The 18459-nt window shown below is 41.7% G+C and overlaps 1 protein-coding gene across 2 annotated transcripts in view; it reads right to left on the reverse strand.

Moving 5' to 3' along the window:
• Positions 1-18459, reverse strand: part of LOC126095175 (uncharacterized) — a 189541-nt gene that overhangs the window by 126453 nt on the left and 44629 nt on the right. For both annotated transcript variants that reach the window (XM_049909908.1, XM_049909909.1), the window contains exon 3: positions 9513-9784. In XM_049909908.1, the coding sequence (XP_049765865.1) occupies positions 9513-9784 (272 nt within the window). The remainder of the gene's footprint in view (positions 1-9512; positions 9785-18459) is intronic.

The raw sequence follows: 18459 nt of genomic DNA on the forward strand, positions 1-18459 counted from the left end.
TTAACTCGACTGTATTCCATTATCCTTGTTTTGATTTTGTTGATGTACAACTTATATCTTCCTTTCAAGACACTGTTCATTCCATTTACCTGCTCTTCCAAGTCTTTTGCTGTCTCTGACTCAATTAAAATGTCATCAGCAAACCTCAAAGTTTTTATTTCTTCTCCCTGAACTTTAATTTCTGCTCCAAATTTTAGTTTCGTTTCTATTACTACTTGCTCAATGCACAGATTGAACAACACTGAGGATCAGCTAGAACCCTGTCTCTCTCACTTCTTGACCACTGTTTCCCTTTCATACCCCTCAAGTCATAACAGCTATCTGATTTCTGTGCAAGTTGTAAATAGCCTTCCACTTCCTGTTTTTTGCCGCTGCTACCTTCAGAATATCAAAGAGAATATTTCAGTCAACATTGTCAAAAGCTTAAGTCTACAAATGCTATAAACGTACGTTTGCCTTTGCTTGACCTATCTTTCATAAGAAATCATAGGATCAGTACTGCCTTACGTGTTCCTACATTTATCCAGAATCTAAATTTATTTTCCCCAAGGTAAGCTTCTAGCAGTTTTTTCATTCTTCACTGTAGCCCAATATAATTTCAGAAAAACCCACTGCCCTTGTTTAAATTATGCTGTGAAACCATGCTGTAAAAATGTCGAATGGACCAGAGCTGCTCACTTCCGGTCCATGTTCGCTGCGTCAGGTATCCATCGGAGCGCTTACTTACCAATAGGCAAAATTCTGAAAATGTGTAGTGCACATGGGTACGCTTCAGCAAAAAGCAGTATGAGTGTGAGCTGAGCCACCGTACATTACAGAAGTGTTTTATGGATTATGTTTCTGCGAGCCGCGGACCATATGGGTTGAGCTTAACATGGCTCCCCACCGACATGTACAGAAGTTAGTTCGGCACTACCTGTTTTAACTTTCTCTTTGACGCATCTGCTAAATACATGGCGCCAGACAATTGCAAGGAAAGTTTACTTCATTCTGGATACATGTCCCTCATTCCCCCATGCTAATGTGATCAGAAATGCACTTGCCACCGAGGAATGTACCCCCTTTGGGATCAGTGTTCGAGTGGAATTGTTATGCAAACACCATTATCAGCATTGCCACTTAATATACACTGCAATCTGGTTTCATTTTTGTCACTCATTTGTGCAGAATAAACACAGGTGACGCAAACATGTACTTGATGAATTCGTGTCACCACAGGGTGCGACAGTGAAGTTGACTCGCTGCATGACTGATGGGTAAGCGGAGGTACCCACATGTTCCCTCATTATTGGTGATATTCATCTCATAACCCCTTTTCAAGATATTATCCGTTTTATTCAATGGCTTTTCAAAGTCCTTTACCAATTCTTATAAAATTTCATTTAATCGGCAAACCTCAAGCTTTTTATTTCTTCACCCTGAACTTCAATTATATTTCTAAATTTCACCTGTATTTCCTCCACTATTTTCCCAACACTGGGGTAGACTATAACCCTATTACACACTGTTTTGCTTTAGGGTGCAAAAAACAACTGGGGTCATATACGCCCAAGTCAAAACTACAGAACATGAAGACAGAGAGAAATTAAAAAACAATTATACCATACAATGTAGGCTTCCATGGCCAGTATTGTCTTCACTTAAAGCTTACGGGCTGATAGGCTGTGGTCGATGTGTGAATCTCTCCCCTGACATTTCGTCTTCAACTGCAGAAGACATCCTCCGTGGTAAAGTGGTGAAATCTGCGTTACCTCAGAGGACGACTCCCACAGTCGGAGACGAAATGTCAGGGGAGAGCTTTATACATCGACTACGGCCTATCCGCCTGGAAGTTTTAAGTGAAAACAACTATGCATCAGTCCCAATTGACATAACAGATGCCAACTAAAACAGGCATGAGGAAAAAGGGCTAAAAAAGACACCTTACAGAAACAGAGGTCCAAAACTAAAAATTAAGGCCTTTGCCATATTGTTTTGGCAGATAAAAAGGGAGCCAGAGATGCCCCGCAGAAGACAGGCCATTATATGGTTAATGGCAATACCAAAGAGTACAATGCTCAGGATGGAACCCTGAGGCACACCATTTTCCTGGACAAAGGTTTCTGATGAGGCACAACCCACACATACCTTTAAAACTCGGTCTTTTAAAATATGCCTGAAGGAGACAGGACAGGCAGTCATGGAAACTCCATGTGTAAAGAGTATGGAGGAAACCAGTTCTCCAGCAGGTGTCATAGGCCTCCAAATTGAGAAACATCGCAACAGTCTGCAATTTCCACAGAAAACCATTCATGACATGGGTGTGCAAAGTAACGAGAGAGTCAACTGCAGAATGGTGTGCTCGAAATCCATACTGTGTGTTCATCAATAAATTGCAAGACTCTAGCCACCACACCAGCCCAGCATGAATCATACATTCCATCACCTTGCAAATGCAGCTGATAAGAGAGATGGGGCAGTAGCTACAAGGAAGGTTTTTGTCCTTACCAGGCTTAGGTATAGGTACGGAGGTGGCTTCATGCCAGTGTCCGGGAAATATGCCCTCTACCCAGATGTGGTTGTATGTGTTAAGCAGCAAGTGCTTGCCCACAGGAGGAAGGTGCTGCAACATAGAATGTAGACAGCGTCTGACCCTAGGGCGGAAGATTGGGATGAACTGAGAGCAAGATCTAGCTCCCTCATAGGAAAGGTACACTAGCACTCACAATTAAGGAAAGAGAGGGGTATCGCCCGAGCCTCCTCTGCTCGTTTCCGATGGAGGAAGGCAGAGTGATAGTGGGAAGAGATTTAAACTTCTGCAAAATGGCAACCCAAGGTGTCGGGAGATAGGAATAGGGCCCACGATCTGTCAGGCCGGGAATTAGTGAATGGATTTTGGTCCTAGAGAGCTGTCATAGGTTGGTTCACATGGCAGAGGAAGGGGTGGAACTCATAAAAGAACTAGTGAGTGAAATCCAGCTAGGTCTTTTGCTATCCCGAAGAACGCAACAACATTTTGCACGGATCCGTTTATAATGAATGCAGTTTTCCATCGTAGGATGACGGTTAAGAATGCGGAGAGCACTTCTCTGTGCATGAATTGCGTTGCGGCATGCCTCAGTCCACCAAGGGACTGGGACATGAGGTGGTAAAGAGGAAGTGCCAGTAATGGAACGTTCTGCTGTAGAAAAGATAATGTTTTTGAGATATTCCACCTGGCCATCACAACTGCAGAAATCTTGTTCTTCAAAGGTTGCCAGGGAGGAATAAAGCTTCCAGTCAGCCTTAGTAAGCTGCCATTTGGGCGTGCACGGACATGGGGTAGGAGTCAGCAAACTGCTAGCATATGGGAAATGGTCGCTCGAGTAGGTGTCAGAAAAAATGGACCACTCAAGACGATGGGCAAACTGGGCAGTGCACAAGGATAGGTCCAAATGGGAACAGGTGTGCAAGGAGTCGGAAAGTAAAGTGGGTGCTCCAGTGTTAAAGGAGAAGAAGGTAAGTAAGAACATCAGCCAAGAGGGCACCTCTCTGACAGGTCCTAAATTGGGGAGGAAGTTGCCCAATAAGCTGAAGGAAGTCTGCTCTGTAGATATCAAATGACGGAGGGACATAAATGGTACTGAGGGAAAATGTCCGGTGAAGAAGGAAAACGCGAACTGCAACAGGTTGAAGATGAGTAGTCATGGAGATGGGTTGACTATGAATGTCATCCTGTATGAGCAACATGACGCCCCCATGAGATGGAATGCCGACTTCAGGGGAAAGGTGAAAACGAATCAGTAAAAAATGTGAAAGCACAAATCGGTCGTGAGGGCGCAATTTTGTTTCCTGAAGGCAGACTACAAGGGGACACTAAAAAGCAACTGTAAATTCTCTTTGTGGGACCCAAGGCTGCCAACATTCCAATTGGAGGAGAGTCATGATGAGGACATGAAGGTGTGTCACCTCAGCGGCTGCCGAGTGACAGCCGTTTAATAGTCACTACTACAGGGCACAGAAGCAGGAGAATCCTGCTCCATGGGGCCCACAGAAGCCTCGGCTTGCATGTGCAGTCAGTCTGTGGAGTCAAACACTGAAAAACAGTTGTGGTGTGAACTGGTGACACGGAGGCCAGCCGGGCTAACGTATCACGTGGCAACACCGTCAAGGAGGATTTTCAAGTGGGTGAAGGAGAAGACCATTTGCCTTTGGTGGACTTCTTCGATCCTTTCTGGTTAAAGGAAGACTCAGGTGTTGTTTGGCTGGAGGAATGGAGGAAGTCTTCACGCGAGTACTCCTTCAGTCCTTTCCGGCTTATTGGTTGTGTAGCTGGTGGTTTCTCCCCTTTAGGCGAGAGTTTTGATGGCTTGTTGCACAGTTGGACAGGGGGATGGTGATGCTACCTTGACACTGGATAATTTCACAACCTCAGAGCAGAATTGGAGGTTGCATGTCTGCATGGCCAAGTCCTTCATGGAGCAAGGGGTAACAAGAACAGAACTATAGGTCCCAGACAGGAGAACGCATGGTTTGTGACTAGCCAGCAACTTGCGAGCGACTGGGTAAGGCACTTTTTCTTTTACCTGAATCTCCTGGACAGCCGACTCTTCAAGTTACATGGGACAATCCTGGGAAGAGGCGGCATGGCCGGCATTGCAGTTGATACAGTGGGGAGAAGGAGGCGCACAATCGCCCTCTTGCACAACCCTGCCACAGTTTACACATTTGGCTGGGTGTTGACAAGATGTTCTAGTGTGGTTCAAATAATGACACTGGTAGCAGTGCATCAGGTTCTGAATGTAAAGCCACACTGTGTTGATTTTATAGCCTGCTTTGATCTTGGATGGAAGCACCACTCAATCAAAGGTGAGAAAAAGAGTGTGGGTGGGCACTAAAGAGGCATCTACCTTTTTCATTACATGATGAACAGCAATGACACCCCAATCAGGGAGGTAAGATTGGATTTTGGCCTCGCTTAGACCCTCGAGCAACCTGGTGTAAATTACACCACAGGAAGAATTCAAAGTTGTATGAGCCTCGACATGAACAGGGTAGCTGTAGAGAAGTGAGACAGCAAGCAGTTTTTGTGCTTGAGAATCAAAAGTAGTCTCCAAAAGCAAAGTGCCATTCCGTAAATGATGCAGGATTTCACAGGGCCGGCAATTGCATCAACACATTTCTGAATAATAAACGGGTTTACTGTGGCAAAGGACTGACCGTTTTCAGTATGTAAGACCACGAGGGACCATGTGCAGCGGGGAGGGTCTTTGAATCTTTAGGCTCATTACATTTACATTTCGTAGACGTTGACTGGGAAGATGATTGACTCATTGCAAGAAAATTCTCCATGATTGCCAGCATCTCTGAAGGCGTGCTCCTTCCAACTGGGGGCCCCCTTTAAAAGGGGGCGCACCTGCCTTAGGTGATTGGTCACACCTCCCGAACACCTGACAGAGGGACCAACTGGCAATCTGGGACGGCTGTAGCTCGGCAATCATCCCTCCCTGGGCCTGGCCTGTACCAGGGAGTACGTGCAAACCCTACCTGTCGACCCAGGGCTGGGGACTATGCATTACCCAGTCACCTGTTATGCATCAGATGCATGGGCTGGCCTTCAGGAGCGCAGGGAGGAAGAAGAAAAAGAGGAACCTCAAACACCAAAGCAGAGGAGCAAGAGGAGAAGGTAAACAAGGAAAGGAAAAGGGAGCGAAAAATGAAGGTGAGACTGTTCTTATGTCTGTGACAGACAATGCCCAACATTCCCAGGAACACCTCAGACATGTTCTCCAAGGGAGGGGAAAAACATTAGCAAGAGGATAGACATGCAGCACGGAAGGGAAAAAATGCTGCAAAGGCTGGGGCTCTGTGGCAGCCAAGCATGAACCCAGCAAAGAGTGGCGAGCACCCCTACGGGGACTCCCTTGTCAATTGCTACCTCCATTTTATGTCCTGTGACTCTTAGAAGTGAAATCTGGTTTCTGTGGAAGTTATATATAACCTTTCCCTCTTAATATTTTATTCCTGCTCTATTCAGAATTTCAAAGGGAATATTCTAATGAACACTGTCTAAACTTTTCTCCAAACTGACAAATGCTATAAACACAGCTTTGCCTTTCTTAAATCTGTCTAACGTATCTTAATAATGCCTTGCTTTTCCTGTATTTCTGTGAAACCGAAACTGATCTTTACCAAGATCAGATATTACTTTTTTCATTCCTCTATAAATAATTCATGTCACTATCTTGCAACCATGACTTGTTAACTGGATGGTCTGGTAATATTCACACCTGTCAGCACTGACCTCCTTTGGAATTATTACATTCTTGTTGAAGTCTGAGGGTATTTTGCTTGCCTCATTTATCCTGCACACTGGGAGCATAGAGTTATCTCTCAAGGATCTAAATAATTCTCAGGAAATTTTGTCAATTCCATGAGCCTTCTTTTGTCTTAAAGCTCTGTCAAATTCTACTTGCAATAGCATATCTAGTATATCATTTCCATTATTGTCAACAAGTTTTTTTTTTCCTTTGGATAACCTGAGTGTACATAATAATATAACAAGATAATAGTTTGGTGTTCCACCAATGTACTTCGATGATACTAATCACGTAACACTGCCAGTTCAATATACCACATCTGGTTTACAAACTAACGTAGCATGGAAACCTAATTCAGTTGTACCACACACAAAGAATTTGAAAATTAGATGTTACTTACATGTAATACCACGGCTCTGATGTACAATACACTTGTCTTTGTTTATATGCTGATTGTTTCCACAGCATTAACTAGACACACTATGTGATAAAAAGTATCCAGGCAACCCCAAAAACATACATTTTTTGTAGTAGGTGTGTTGCACTGCCACCTACTGCCAGGTACTCCGTACCAGTGACCTCAGTAGTCACTAGACATCGTGAGACAGCAGAATGGGGCACTCTGTGGAACTCATTGACTTCGAATGTGGTCAGGTGATTGGGTGACACTTTTATCACATGTCTGTACGTGAGATTTCCACACTCCTGAACACCCTTAGGTCAACTGTTTCCGATGTGATAAAGAAAAGGAAACGTGAAGGGGGACACAGCACAAAAGCGTACAGGCCAACCTCATTTGTTGACTGACAGATTGCAAACAGTTGAAGAGGGTCATAATACGTAATAGGCAGACATCTATCCCGACCACCACACAGGAATTCCAAGCTGCGTCAGGATCCACTACAAGTACTATGACAGTTAGGTGGGAGGTTATAAAACTGATTTCATGGTCGAGCAGCTGCTCATAAGCCACACATCATGCTGATAAATGCCAAATGACACCTCACTTGGTGTAAAGAGCATAAACATTGGACGACTGAACAGAAGAAAAACGTTGTGTGCAGTGGTGAATCAGGTACAGAATGTGGCGATCTGGTGGCAGGGTGTGGGTATGGCGAATGCCTGGTAAACATCATCTGCCAGTGTGTGTACTGCCAATGGTAAAATTCAGAGGTGGTGGTTTTTCTCATGCTGTTTTGCATGGCACTATCACAGCACAGGCCTACATTGATGTTTTGAGCACCTTCTTGCTTCCCACTGTTTAAGAGCAATTCAGGGATGGCGACTGTGTCTTTGAACACAATCGAGCACATGTTCATAATGCAAAGCCTGTGGTGGAATGGTTACACAAGAAAAACATCCCTGTAATGGACTGGCCTGCACAGAGTCCTGACCTGAATCCTATGGAACACCTATGTGATGTTTCAGAATGCTGAATTCGTGCCAGGCCTCACCAGCCGACATCGATACCTCTCCTCAGTGCACCACTCCATGAAGAATGGGCTGCCATCCCCCAAGAAACCTTCCAGCACCTGATTGAACATATGTCTGTGAGAGTGGAAGCTGTCATCAAGGCTAAGGGCGAGCCAACACCATACTGAATTCCAGTATTATCAATGGAGGGTGCCACGAGCTTTTAAGTCATTTTCAGCCAGGTGTGCTGATACTTTTGATCACACAGTGTATATAACATGCAATACTGGACATGAGGTATACATGATATTAAGCTTTAAAGTAAGTTACCAGTGATATAACAGAACTGAGGGGGGCTAGAATCAAAACTGGCTATGTCCACTAAAAAAGGTTAGGAATGAATTTTGATTCTACTGGTAGCAATGACTATCTTGCAACACATTCATTCAACAAAACTGACCGTAAGTACCTTGAAAGCAGCTTTAAAATTGGCCATTATTAACAAAACTGCCCATGTTCCTTGCTTGTAAGAAACGAAACTGGCCATGTCCTGCCCACATCAAAGCTAGCCATGTCCCATATAAAATCAGCTACAGGCTCTGTATCAGCACTGACCACATGTATTTGAAAATTTCGACACTTTAAAATTATTGTTGATTTAAAATGTTAGTTGAAGTTGGGTTATTTTTAAAAAAGTTACTTTTTAAAAACGTTCCAGAACTGGCATTTGGGTAAAGAGTGTTAGCAAACTTAGATTAGGTGTAAGCTACATGCATTATTGTGTAAATAGACATTGTGGTTGTCAGATTGGAAGTTTCTCCAATAATCAGTGCTGTTTGCATAATGCTACAAGTAACATCATTCTTATAGTTAGTTAAAAAAATTCAAAGAAGAATGTAAGTGTGGACTCTACCCCTGGAAAAGGGTGTAAGAAATGAGAGATGAATTGAATTGGAAAGCAAATAAAAATAAGCCAATGACAACACAGTTGAAATGGATGTAAATTATTCTGACAACTTTTGTGAAACAAAATGAAGCATATAAGGAACAAATGGTTTAAAATATGTAAAATCAACTATCCAATATTTGTTACCTAACAGGTATATCTGGCCCTAGTTCTTAAACATATTGTACAGCTGAACTGAAACACACTGGAAGGAATTCAATTTTGGTTAATTAATAGGGTTCCTGAAATAAAGGAGTGAGCTTTTTGTTTACAGTTTAATAAAAGGCTGTGGCAAAACTGTGTATGTCCAACCATATAAGGAACGGAACTGGCTATGTGTAGTAGGTCAGTAATGAAAGTTGCTACATCCAAAGAATATTGCCCCATATCCTGATCATAAATTACTTGTGTGGTTAATTTCATTGTTTCATACACAAATGGAATAAAATGGTGACTCAACTATGTTTAAATAAATATTGCAATTTTTTTCAAAACTATTTTGACATAGTTCTGGTTCTATTCCTTTATTTATAGTGTAACGTACATATTTTACTTCAGTTGTAAACTGTCAAAACTCACTGCAACACAATAAGGTTTTGAATAGATTTTAAGAGCATAGTTTAAAATGTCATCCAAGAGATGGTGCACAAGCTAGGAGAAAAAAGCTTTTAAATAAGTTTCCATTAATTGTTAATATGTGAGGAATTTAATTTTATTATAACATGACTGTTCCTGAAGGAGCGCAATGCAAATAATAAAAAGCTGGTGTAGTTTTAATATTAATTCAGTATATCTTTGTAATTTATTCTGTGGCACTACAGTAATTGTTTTGCCTCGGTTCATCATAAACAAAAATAGCTACTTAATTGTCTTACCTGCACACCAGATATATGAGGAGATGAATTTATGCTTGGAGAAACACTTTTACACAGAGTTTTATTTGTAATGTCAGCGTCAGATGAAAATGATATAGTGACATCATCTATGTTGTCTCGCAAAGACAACAGATTGTTCTTTGCAAACCAAGGAGATGATGATAATTGGCGGTTTTCCATAATTGGTACTTCCAACATTGTCTCCAGAGCAGGACGGCTGACACGCTTCTTAGGTCTCGTAAATGTTCTTGTATCAATGATCTTCTGGGGTACTGGAAAATAAAATACTTTTTATTGTTTTGACAGCATCTAACAGCAGTGATGAGGTCACCTTATTTCATGAACATTAAACTGTATGACACTCTATAGTATTTTTAAGCTGCCGCATTCTCCAGTCACATCTGGCACTATTTCTGAATAATTACGCAATTTTACCATTATGATGCATTGTGTTGAGCCATGGTTTGGCGTCATGTTACACTGCAGATCCCTCCTGTAATTGGCTAGTATGTCATCTCGAAGTTCAGAGGCAGGAAACACCACACCAACTCCAATATGGCCATGTCTAGTAATGTTCTGTGGTGTTCACACCAACCTTCGGATTTATGACACCATTGTGATCTCAACACAACACTTTAGATGGAAAACACACACACACACACACACACACACACACACACACACACACACACACACTTGGGGGGGGGGGGGGGAGGGGGGGAGAGAAAAGCAGCCGATCTTCTAATTAAATTAATATCAACAATCAATCAAAACTTTGGGAATCAATCACACTTAAACATGGTCTAAAGAAAAATAAAGAAACATCCCTTATGGGTCAGGCACTTTATCTGAAGTCATCATGAGGAAAAGACTGGCAATTTGCTTTAAACGTTCAGAAATATAAAATTGTTTGCTTCACAAAATGAATAAAATAAAACTTAGTATCCTAGAACTATAAAATGAATGAGTCAATGTTGGAATTGGCCAACTCATGTACAATTATCCAGGTGCAACATTTTGTAGGGCTATGAAGTGGAATGATCACACAGCCTTAGTTGTGGGTTCATTGATACTATACTGGGGAAGTGCAACAAGTCCACAAAGGAGATTGCTTAGAAATCACTCATGTGACCAGTTCTAGAATATTGTTCAAGTGTGTGGAACACATACCAAATAGAACTAACAGGGGATATTGAATGTATATAGATAAGGGCAGCACGAATTATCAAAGGTTTGTTTGATCTGTGTGGGGGAGTGTCACACAGAGATACTGAAGGAACTGAACTGGAAGACTCTTGAGGATGGACATAAAGTTTCCCAAGAAAGTCTATTAAGAAAGTTTCAAGAACTGGCTTTATTAAATGTTACTATAGAAATATACTACAATCCCCGATTTATTGCTCACATACAGATCATGAGGACAAGATTAGAACAATTACTACAAACACAAAAGAATTGAGTCTGACAATGGACTGCACAAAAGCATTCTACAATGGTTACATTACAATTCTAATTTTCTATCAATACCTATTTATTTTATTTTAAGTATGAGCTGGTTGTGTTGTGTAAGCCATAGGCCAGTAAATTACATTTAAAAAATACTTTTAATGCCCATTTGAAGATCAGAGTTGGAGTGAACCTGTAATAAAGGTAATGGAGGAGGGAACTATTGTACATCTACATCTATACTCTGCAAATCGCCGTGAGATGCATGGCATAGGGTACACCCCATTGTCCGTGTTATTAGGGTTTCTTTCCGTTCCATTGATTTATCGAATGATCACGCACACTGCAAGGGCTAAGTTCCACAGCTACCATGCTAGTGGTGCAGATTCAAACCCTGCCCACATTTTTTTTCCAATTTCATCATACAGAATATCATTACATAATAAATTTCCTTGCGAAACTACTTAAAAAATCATTTTCACAGTAGTATGTTCATTAATAAATCAGTCACTACAAAAACTTCAAATGTGTATTTCATTTGTACACAAAATCAGTATGTACAGATCTTATTACCAAAGACAGCTCGTGCTATTCTTATCAGTACAAGCAGCCCTATTATCAGTCCCTCATAAATGGAGTGCTGAGGTTCCCAATGGATGAATCTTAAGTTTGAAAAGGAGTAGATATTTTGAAGTAAGTTTCAAAGAACAACATTTAATAATTAAGGATCATACTGAAATCACCCCATAAAAATCAAAAACGAGCACTCGCTTGTAAAAATGCAGTCTTGCAGCAGTAACATTGAACAAAAGGTTACTGTCTTTCCACATGCATCAAGTAATTAATATTACATGAGATTTTGGTCAAGCTCCCCTTGGCCATTGTCAAGTGGCATGACTGCCATGGGCTGCTGGCATACCCCATATATACACCAGTTGCTGGCTGTGATGTCACTGGTGCCCGCTGCATTGCCGTATAAGGACATACGCCGACTCGTCGTTCGATGTGCCAACTTCAACCACGCAATTGCTGGATCCCACGCTGTGCTGAGCTGAAGGCGGCCATCTCTGTTTAGAGTGCTATTGGTGACCTTTATTTCAATGGATACTTTAATTGCACAATCCCTGAAGCAGTTTGTGCGAGTCACGACAGATGTTTCATCAAATTTTATCCGGTGTCCGTTTTCTACAGCATGCTCAGCTAAGGCATTTTTCTCAGGGTAGCGCAGGCTATAAAACCTCTCATGCTCCTTCCTGCATTGTTCCACAGTGCTTACTGTTTGTCTGACATAAGACTGGTCACTCTCTCAAGGTATTTTGTATATCCCAGGTGATCTGAGACCTACTGCATCTTTAACTGGTATCAGTAATTGACGGATTTTTTTTGGCAGTCTGAAGAGCGACATGATTTTTGCGTCATTTCACCAGGTGGCTTATTTTGCCCAACACAGAGCCACAAAACATTAAGAAAGCAAGCTTATTTTCCATCATCTTGTTGATGGTCTTGTTCTGAGTCATGTAGATCTTGTGTAGGTGGCTCTGCTCATGGGGCACGTTATCAGCATCTGATACCATTCTTGCACTGTGCACCAATGTTTGTAAAACAGTGCACCTCTGTGCCAGGTGATGATAGCTGATGGCATGCAAGTACAGTTTGGTGTGGGTGGTTTATCTATAGATGCTGTGGTCAAGGCAGCCATTTCGTTTGAGGTGGACTAGTATGTCGAGGAAGGGCAATGCATCTTCTTTTTCTACCTTCTGGATGTTACTGTTAATGCTGTTGAGCAGTTCCAAGAACTTGTCGAGATCATCACATACATGGAGCCAAGTGACTAACATGTCATCAATGTGAAACTTCCTGGCAGATTAAAACTGTGTGCCCAACTGAGACTTGAACTCGGAACCTTTGCCTTCGTGGGCAAGTGCTCTACCATCTGAGCTACCGAAGCACGACTCACGCCCGGTACTCACAGCTTCACTTCTGCCAGTATCTCGTCTCCTACCTTCCAAACCCTACAGAAGCTCTCCTGCGAACCTTGCAGAACTAGCACTCCTGAAAGAAAGGATACAGCGGAGACATGGCTTAGCCACAGCCTGGGGGATGTTTCCAGAATGAGATTCTCACTCTGCAGCGGAGTGTGCGCTGATATGAAACTTCCTGGCAGATTAAAACTGTGTGCCCGACCGAGATTCGAGCTCGGGACCTTTGCCTTTCGCGGGCAAGTGCTCTACCATCTGAGCTACCGAAGCACGACTCACGCCCGGTGCTCACAGCTTCACTTCTGCCAGTATCTCCCGGGCTGTGGCTAAGCCATGTCTCTGCTGTATCCTTTCTTTCAGGAGTGCTAGTTCTGCAAGGTTCGCAGGAGAGCTTCTGTAAGGTTTGGAAGGTAGGAGATGAGATACTGGCAGAAGTGAAGCTGTGAGTACCGGGCGTGAGTCATGCTTCGGTAGCTCAGATGGTAGAGCACTTGCCCGCGAAAGGCAAAGGTCCCAAGTTCGAGTCTCGGTCGGGCACACAGTTTTAATCTGCCAGGAAGTTTCATATCAGCGCACACTCCGCTGCAGAGTGAAAATCTCATTCTGGATGTCATCAATGTACTGAAAGAAACAACTAGGCTACAACCGTGCTGTGTCTAAGGCAATATCCCTAGAATTCTCTGTGAAAAGGTTTGCAACATGCTGGAACTAATGGGCCACCCATTGCAACACCATCTGTCTGATAGTAACACTGACCACTGTACAGAAAATAAGAAGATATAAGTGTGTGTCTAAATGGCTTGACCACTTCACTTACGAACAACTGGGATACTAGGTCCAAACTGTCTTTGAAAGGCACATCTGTAAACAGCACCACCACATCAAAACTAAAATGGTGTCACCCTCACTAGGTCAAAGATGATTGATGCGGTTCAAAAAATCTGCAAAATTTTTAATATGACGTTCACAGTGCCCCAGATGTGGCGCGAGGAGATTGGCCAAGTACTTTGCCAGCTTGTATGTTGGTGAACCAACGGTGGGTATGATAAGGTGGAATGGCATCCCGTCCTTTTAGATCTTCAATAAAGTATAAGCAGTAAGTGGTCTATGTGCCTGTAGGAGAAAGTTTTTGAACATATTGTCTTCCACCGCATAGTGCTTGAGAAGTTCAAATGTCTTTCTTATTATCCTTGATGTTTGGTTGCTAAGGAGTTTCTGATAAGTACATTATTTAGTAGCACGTAGATCTTCATATCACAGTCCACGTATTATTCCATAATTACAGCTGCATTCCCCTTGTCAGCAGGAAGGACTGCAATACTTTCATTACTGTGTTGTAAGTGATGTGGTCAGGCTATTTAGGCACAGTCTTACATCATCTTATTTTCTGTACAATGGCCAATATTGTGATCAGATGGATGGCGCTGCAATACGTAGCCTGTTAATTCCAGCTGTCGCAACACTCTTCATGGAGCATTTAGAGGATATTGCCTTAGACATAGTGCTATTAAAGCCTAGTAGTTGCATTCGATATGCTGACAACACGTTCGTTATTTGACCCTATGGACCTGAGAAACTTGAGTTCTTGCAACACCTCAATGGCATTAACAGTAACATCCATTATATGATGTATTACCCTTCCTTGATGTTCTAGTCCACCGCAAACGAAATGGATGCCTCGGCCACAGCATCTATAAAAAACCAATCCACACCGATCTGTACTTGCATGCCATCAGCCATCACCAACCAGCACAGAAGCGCAATGTTTTACGAACATTGGTGTATCATGCAAGAATATCAGATGCTGATAACCTGTGTCCCACGAGCTGAGCTACCTACACAAAATATTCATGAACAATGGCTGCAACATTGATCAAATAAATCAAGCAATTTCATTCACGACTCTCATAACAAGACCACTGATGAGGAGCACGAAAAGAAACTTGCTTTCTTGCTGTTCTCTGGCTCCATATTGGGCAAGCTGCCTGCTGAAACGGGATGATCAAATGAATCTTCAGACCTCCAACAAAAATCTAACAATTACTGAGGCCAGTTAAAGATGCAGCAGGTCTCAGAACACCAGGTGTCTACAAGATACCTTGTGAGTGTAGCCAGTCTTATGTTGGACAAACTTTACACACCAAAGAGCAATGCAGGAAGGAACATGAGAGGTTTTATCATCTATGCTACCCAAAGTAATTGCTTTAGCTTAGCATTCTTTAGAAAACAGACACCGATTAAAATTTGATGACAAACAGCTTCTAGGATTGTGTAATTAAAGATGCCATTGAAATTGAAATCACTGATAATACATTAAATAGAGATGGTGGCCTTCAGCTCAGCACAGCATGGGATCCAGCAATAATGTGGTTGAAGTGGGCGCATCAAATGTCAAGTCAATATATACCCGTGTATGGCAGTGCCCTAGGCACCAGTGACATCACAACTGACTACTTAGTATATATAAGGGGCATACCAGCAGTCCACTGACAATCATAGCACTTGACAATGGCCAAGCAGTGCTTGGCCAAAATCTCTTTAAATTTTAATTACTTGACACTTATGGAAACCCAAGCACTTTTTTTATTCAAGCAGCTGTGCTAATTAGCGTATTTACTCGAATCTAAGCTGCACCTGAAAAATGAGACTCTAAATCAAGGAAATAAATTATCCCGAATCTAAGACGCACCTGAAATTTGAGACTCTAAATTCAAGGGGAGAGAGAAGTTATAGGCCGCATCTCCAAATCGAAACAAAGCTGGTCCATTGTAACATGAGACAATTTCAGGCGAATGAATGACGATACAGCTACAGTAGTTTGGTTCGAATCTTAAGCTTAGCAGGTAAGCTTCACCAGGTAGCCATTGCTATGCGTCAAGCGCTCCGTCCGTATTTATACGGGTACCCTTCCTTTTCCACGTGCCTCGTCTTGTTTGAATTGATTGCTTATTTTTTCTTTGATCTGATAAGCGCAGTTTTCTTTGTTATAGGTGTTTAGATCACTCTAAGCTGAAAATGCATTACTGTACTGTGTCATGCATTGTTTGTCGCATTCTGATAGTGCGTGTTTACAGCCTGTCGCTGCTCGCGGCAGGGCTTGCTTTAGTGCGCGCTACCACCGCTTACAATAAAAAAAAAAAAGAGAGGAATCGTCTCATTAGCGAAACAATGGCAAGAAACTGCAATTTGCTGTTACTTACGCCGCTGCTTTCTTTGATAATGATCAACAAGAACCAAATAATAGACTGCGTATGATAGAAGATGTTCTGAACGAGAGTTTAGCGAAAATTTTTCTCCATTTGAAAATCTTTGCATGCGCCTCTTCAGTACATTACATCCTATACAGAAATTAGAGTCAGCGTAGATTTAAAAATCTAGTCAATTGCCGTGTCTCATTTCTGACTGTATCACTATTAAGCATAAGAATAATACGAATATAAACATGACATGATATGTATATTCGTCCGCGTTTGCTGTTGTCTCACTCTAGTTTCGTAGTTTATTAGGCAGACAGGACTTAAATGAGATAGCAGCCAACATGAAACAATACATGGCAAAATGTTTATATTCGTATTATTCTTATGGTGACGAGAATACTGCATGTGATTCACAATTTGTAAAAGTTCCTATTAGCAACCAACTCGTCTCACAGATAGGAAAAAAGTTCAGAACGTAGAGTTGGCCATATTGACAAACATCCCAAACAGTCTTGCCAGTCGGATTTTCGTAGTACATTGAAATGCTGCTACATTCGAAGATGAACAATACGGAATTTGTATTTACTTCGTTGGATAATGTATGAAAATGCAGTGGTCAAAACTTGGGGCGGAGAAAAAAGCTCGTCTTCCACCTTTTTTTTAAATTTATTTCCTGACGCAGAGGTTTTGGCGCCAGTATTTATCTTTATGCCTACAAAGCATGCCTGTGTAGCGCTACATATATTCGACGGCAGAAGTAAGTTGTGGCGGCACCCACCAACATTTTTCAGAACTCCCGCTTGCTTTGCACTCGATTCTAAGCCGCAGGCGGTTTTTTGGATTACAAAAACCGGAAAAAAAGTGCGGCTTAGATTCGAGTAAATACGGTAATGTAGTAAATGTCATTCATCAGCATACCACTGAAGTGGGTGTGTTTCACACATGGATTGTTTTAAATTATAGACGATTACAAAATTAATGTTTCTAAAATTGTTTTCACCACAAATATGATGATTTACCCTGTGTTAAATGCATTAAAGATGGATTGACTTTATGTTGACTGATGCAAAGCAAGCACTAGATGCACTGTTAGACATTGTGTGGTACACATCAATTTGTTTGATATGTTACATCACTGGAGACAAGATTTTAATTGGTTGACTGATGCACCCTATTTAATCCATGCATGACAGAGCACAGTACCAATGCATTCCAAAAAGCCGTGTGGTGGGAAAATGCAATTTTTCACATGATCATGTCTCAGGCTCTATTGACCACAGAGATAAAGGATCAAGTGTTTTGGATCACCTTGGGTCAAGCAAAAGTTTGCATACCTGTCTGAAGAACGGATATATTGTAGCTATCTTACAGTACAGGATCAAAATTTAAACACTTTGCATTTCTTCCAGCCCAGGTTAATTGAGCATAGGGGGTGGTTCTTTCGCAATACGTATGGCCTCGTGTGGGCCTTAGACCGCTTATAGAAGCAGAATTTGTTCACAGGTTGTTCCTGAGAAAATCTCAAAGAAATCTTTATTTGGCCACCAAAAGTACCTATTGCAGTGACGGTCATTTCTGTAATTTCTGTTCATGACAAATATCGAAATTTTTGCCAAAAGTTTTCAAGATGATGATGCTCAGGGAACAATGGAACTTTTTTTGATAACATTATCCATTACAGAGATCCAGAGGTTGAAAGATATTATGCACATATGCCTCAGCATATATGTAGTTTTAATTGACATGGTGAACACACGGGGCAAGAGTTCTGGAGTCATCGAAAGGGTTCTGACGTCATTTTTAGTCACTACTTTTTTTTCCAAAGAAAATTTGATGATGGGCTGTCTCTGTACAGTGGGCACCACTTTTTTAGCGTTGAAACTTTGATGATGTGCTGTATCTGTACAATGTGCACTTCACACCTATACAGACTGTCTTTACGTGGAAATTATTCAACCTGGCAGCATATGCATTTTACAAAAAAATTGTCATATGAAATTCTTTATTCTTGCAAAGTGAACATTGTATTTTTTGGTATACTGTAGGTGGAGCCTAAAAATGTTGTAGATTTTTAGGTGTAGTAGTGTAACGTGAACTTGCATTGGATGGGAGACAATTTTGTGTTAACATTATATTATACACTTATTTCTTGTTTATATTTGTCGAAGCATGTAAATGTGTTCATGTATATAAAGTGTCAAAACTTTACTGACCTACAGAAGTAAGCAAAGCAGCACACCCTCCTATTAAATCAGGCCACAAATTTGTGTTTTGATCGTGCCCAAGCATAGGCCGGGCCACAATTTTCTTGACATGCAAGCCATC

Source organism: Schistocerca cancellata, chromosome 8 (genome assembly GCF_023864275.1).
Source record: "Schistocerca cancellata isolate TAMUIC-IGC-003103 chromosome 8, iqSchCanc2.1, whole genome shotgun sequence".
In the NCBI taxonomy this organism is placed as follows: Eukaryota; Metazoa; Arthropoda; class Insecta; order Orthoptera; family Acrididae; genus Schistocerca; species Schistocerca cancellata.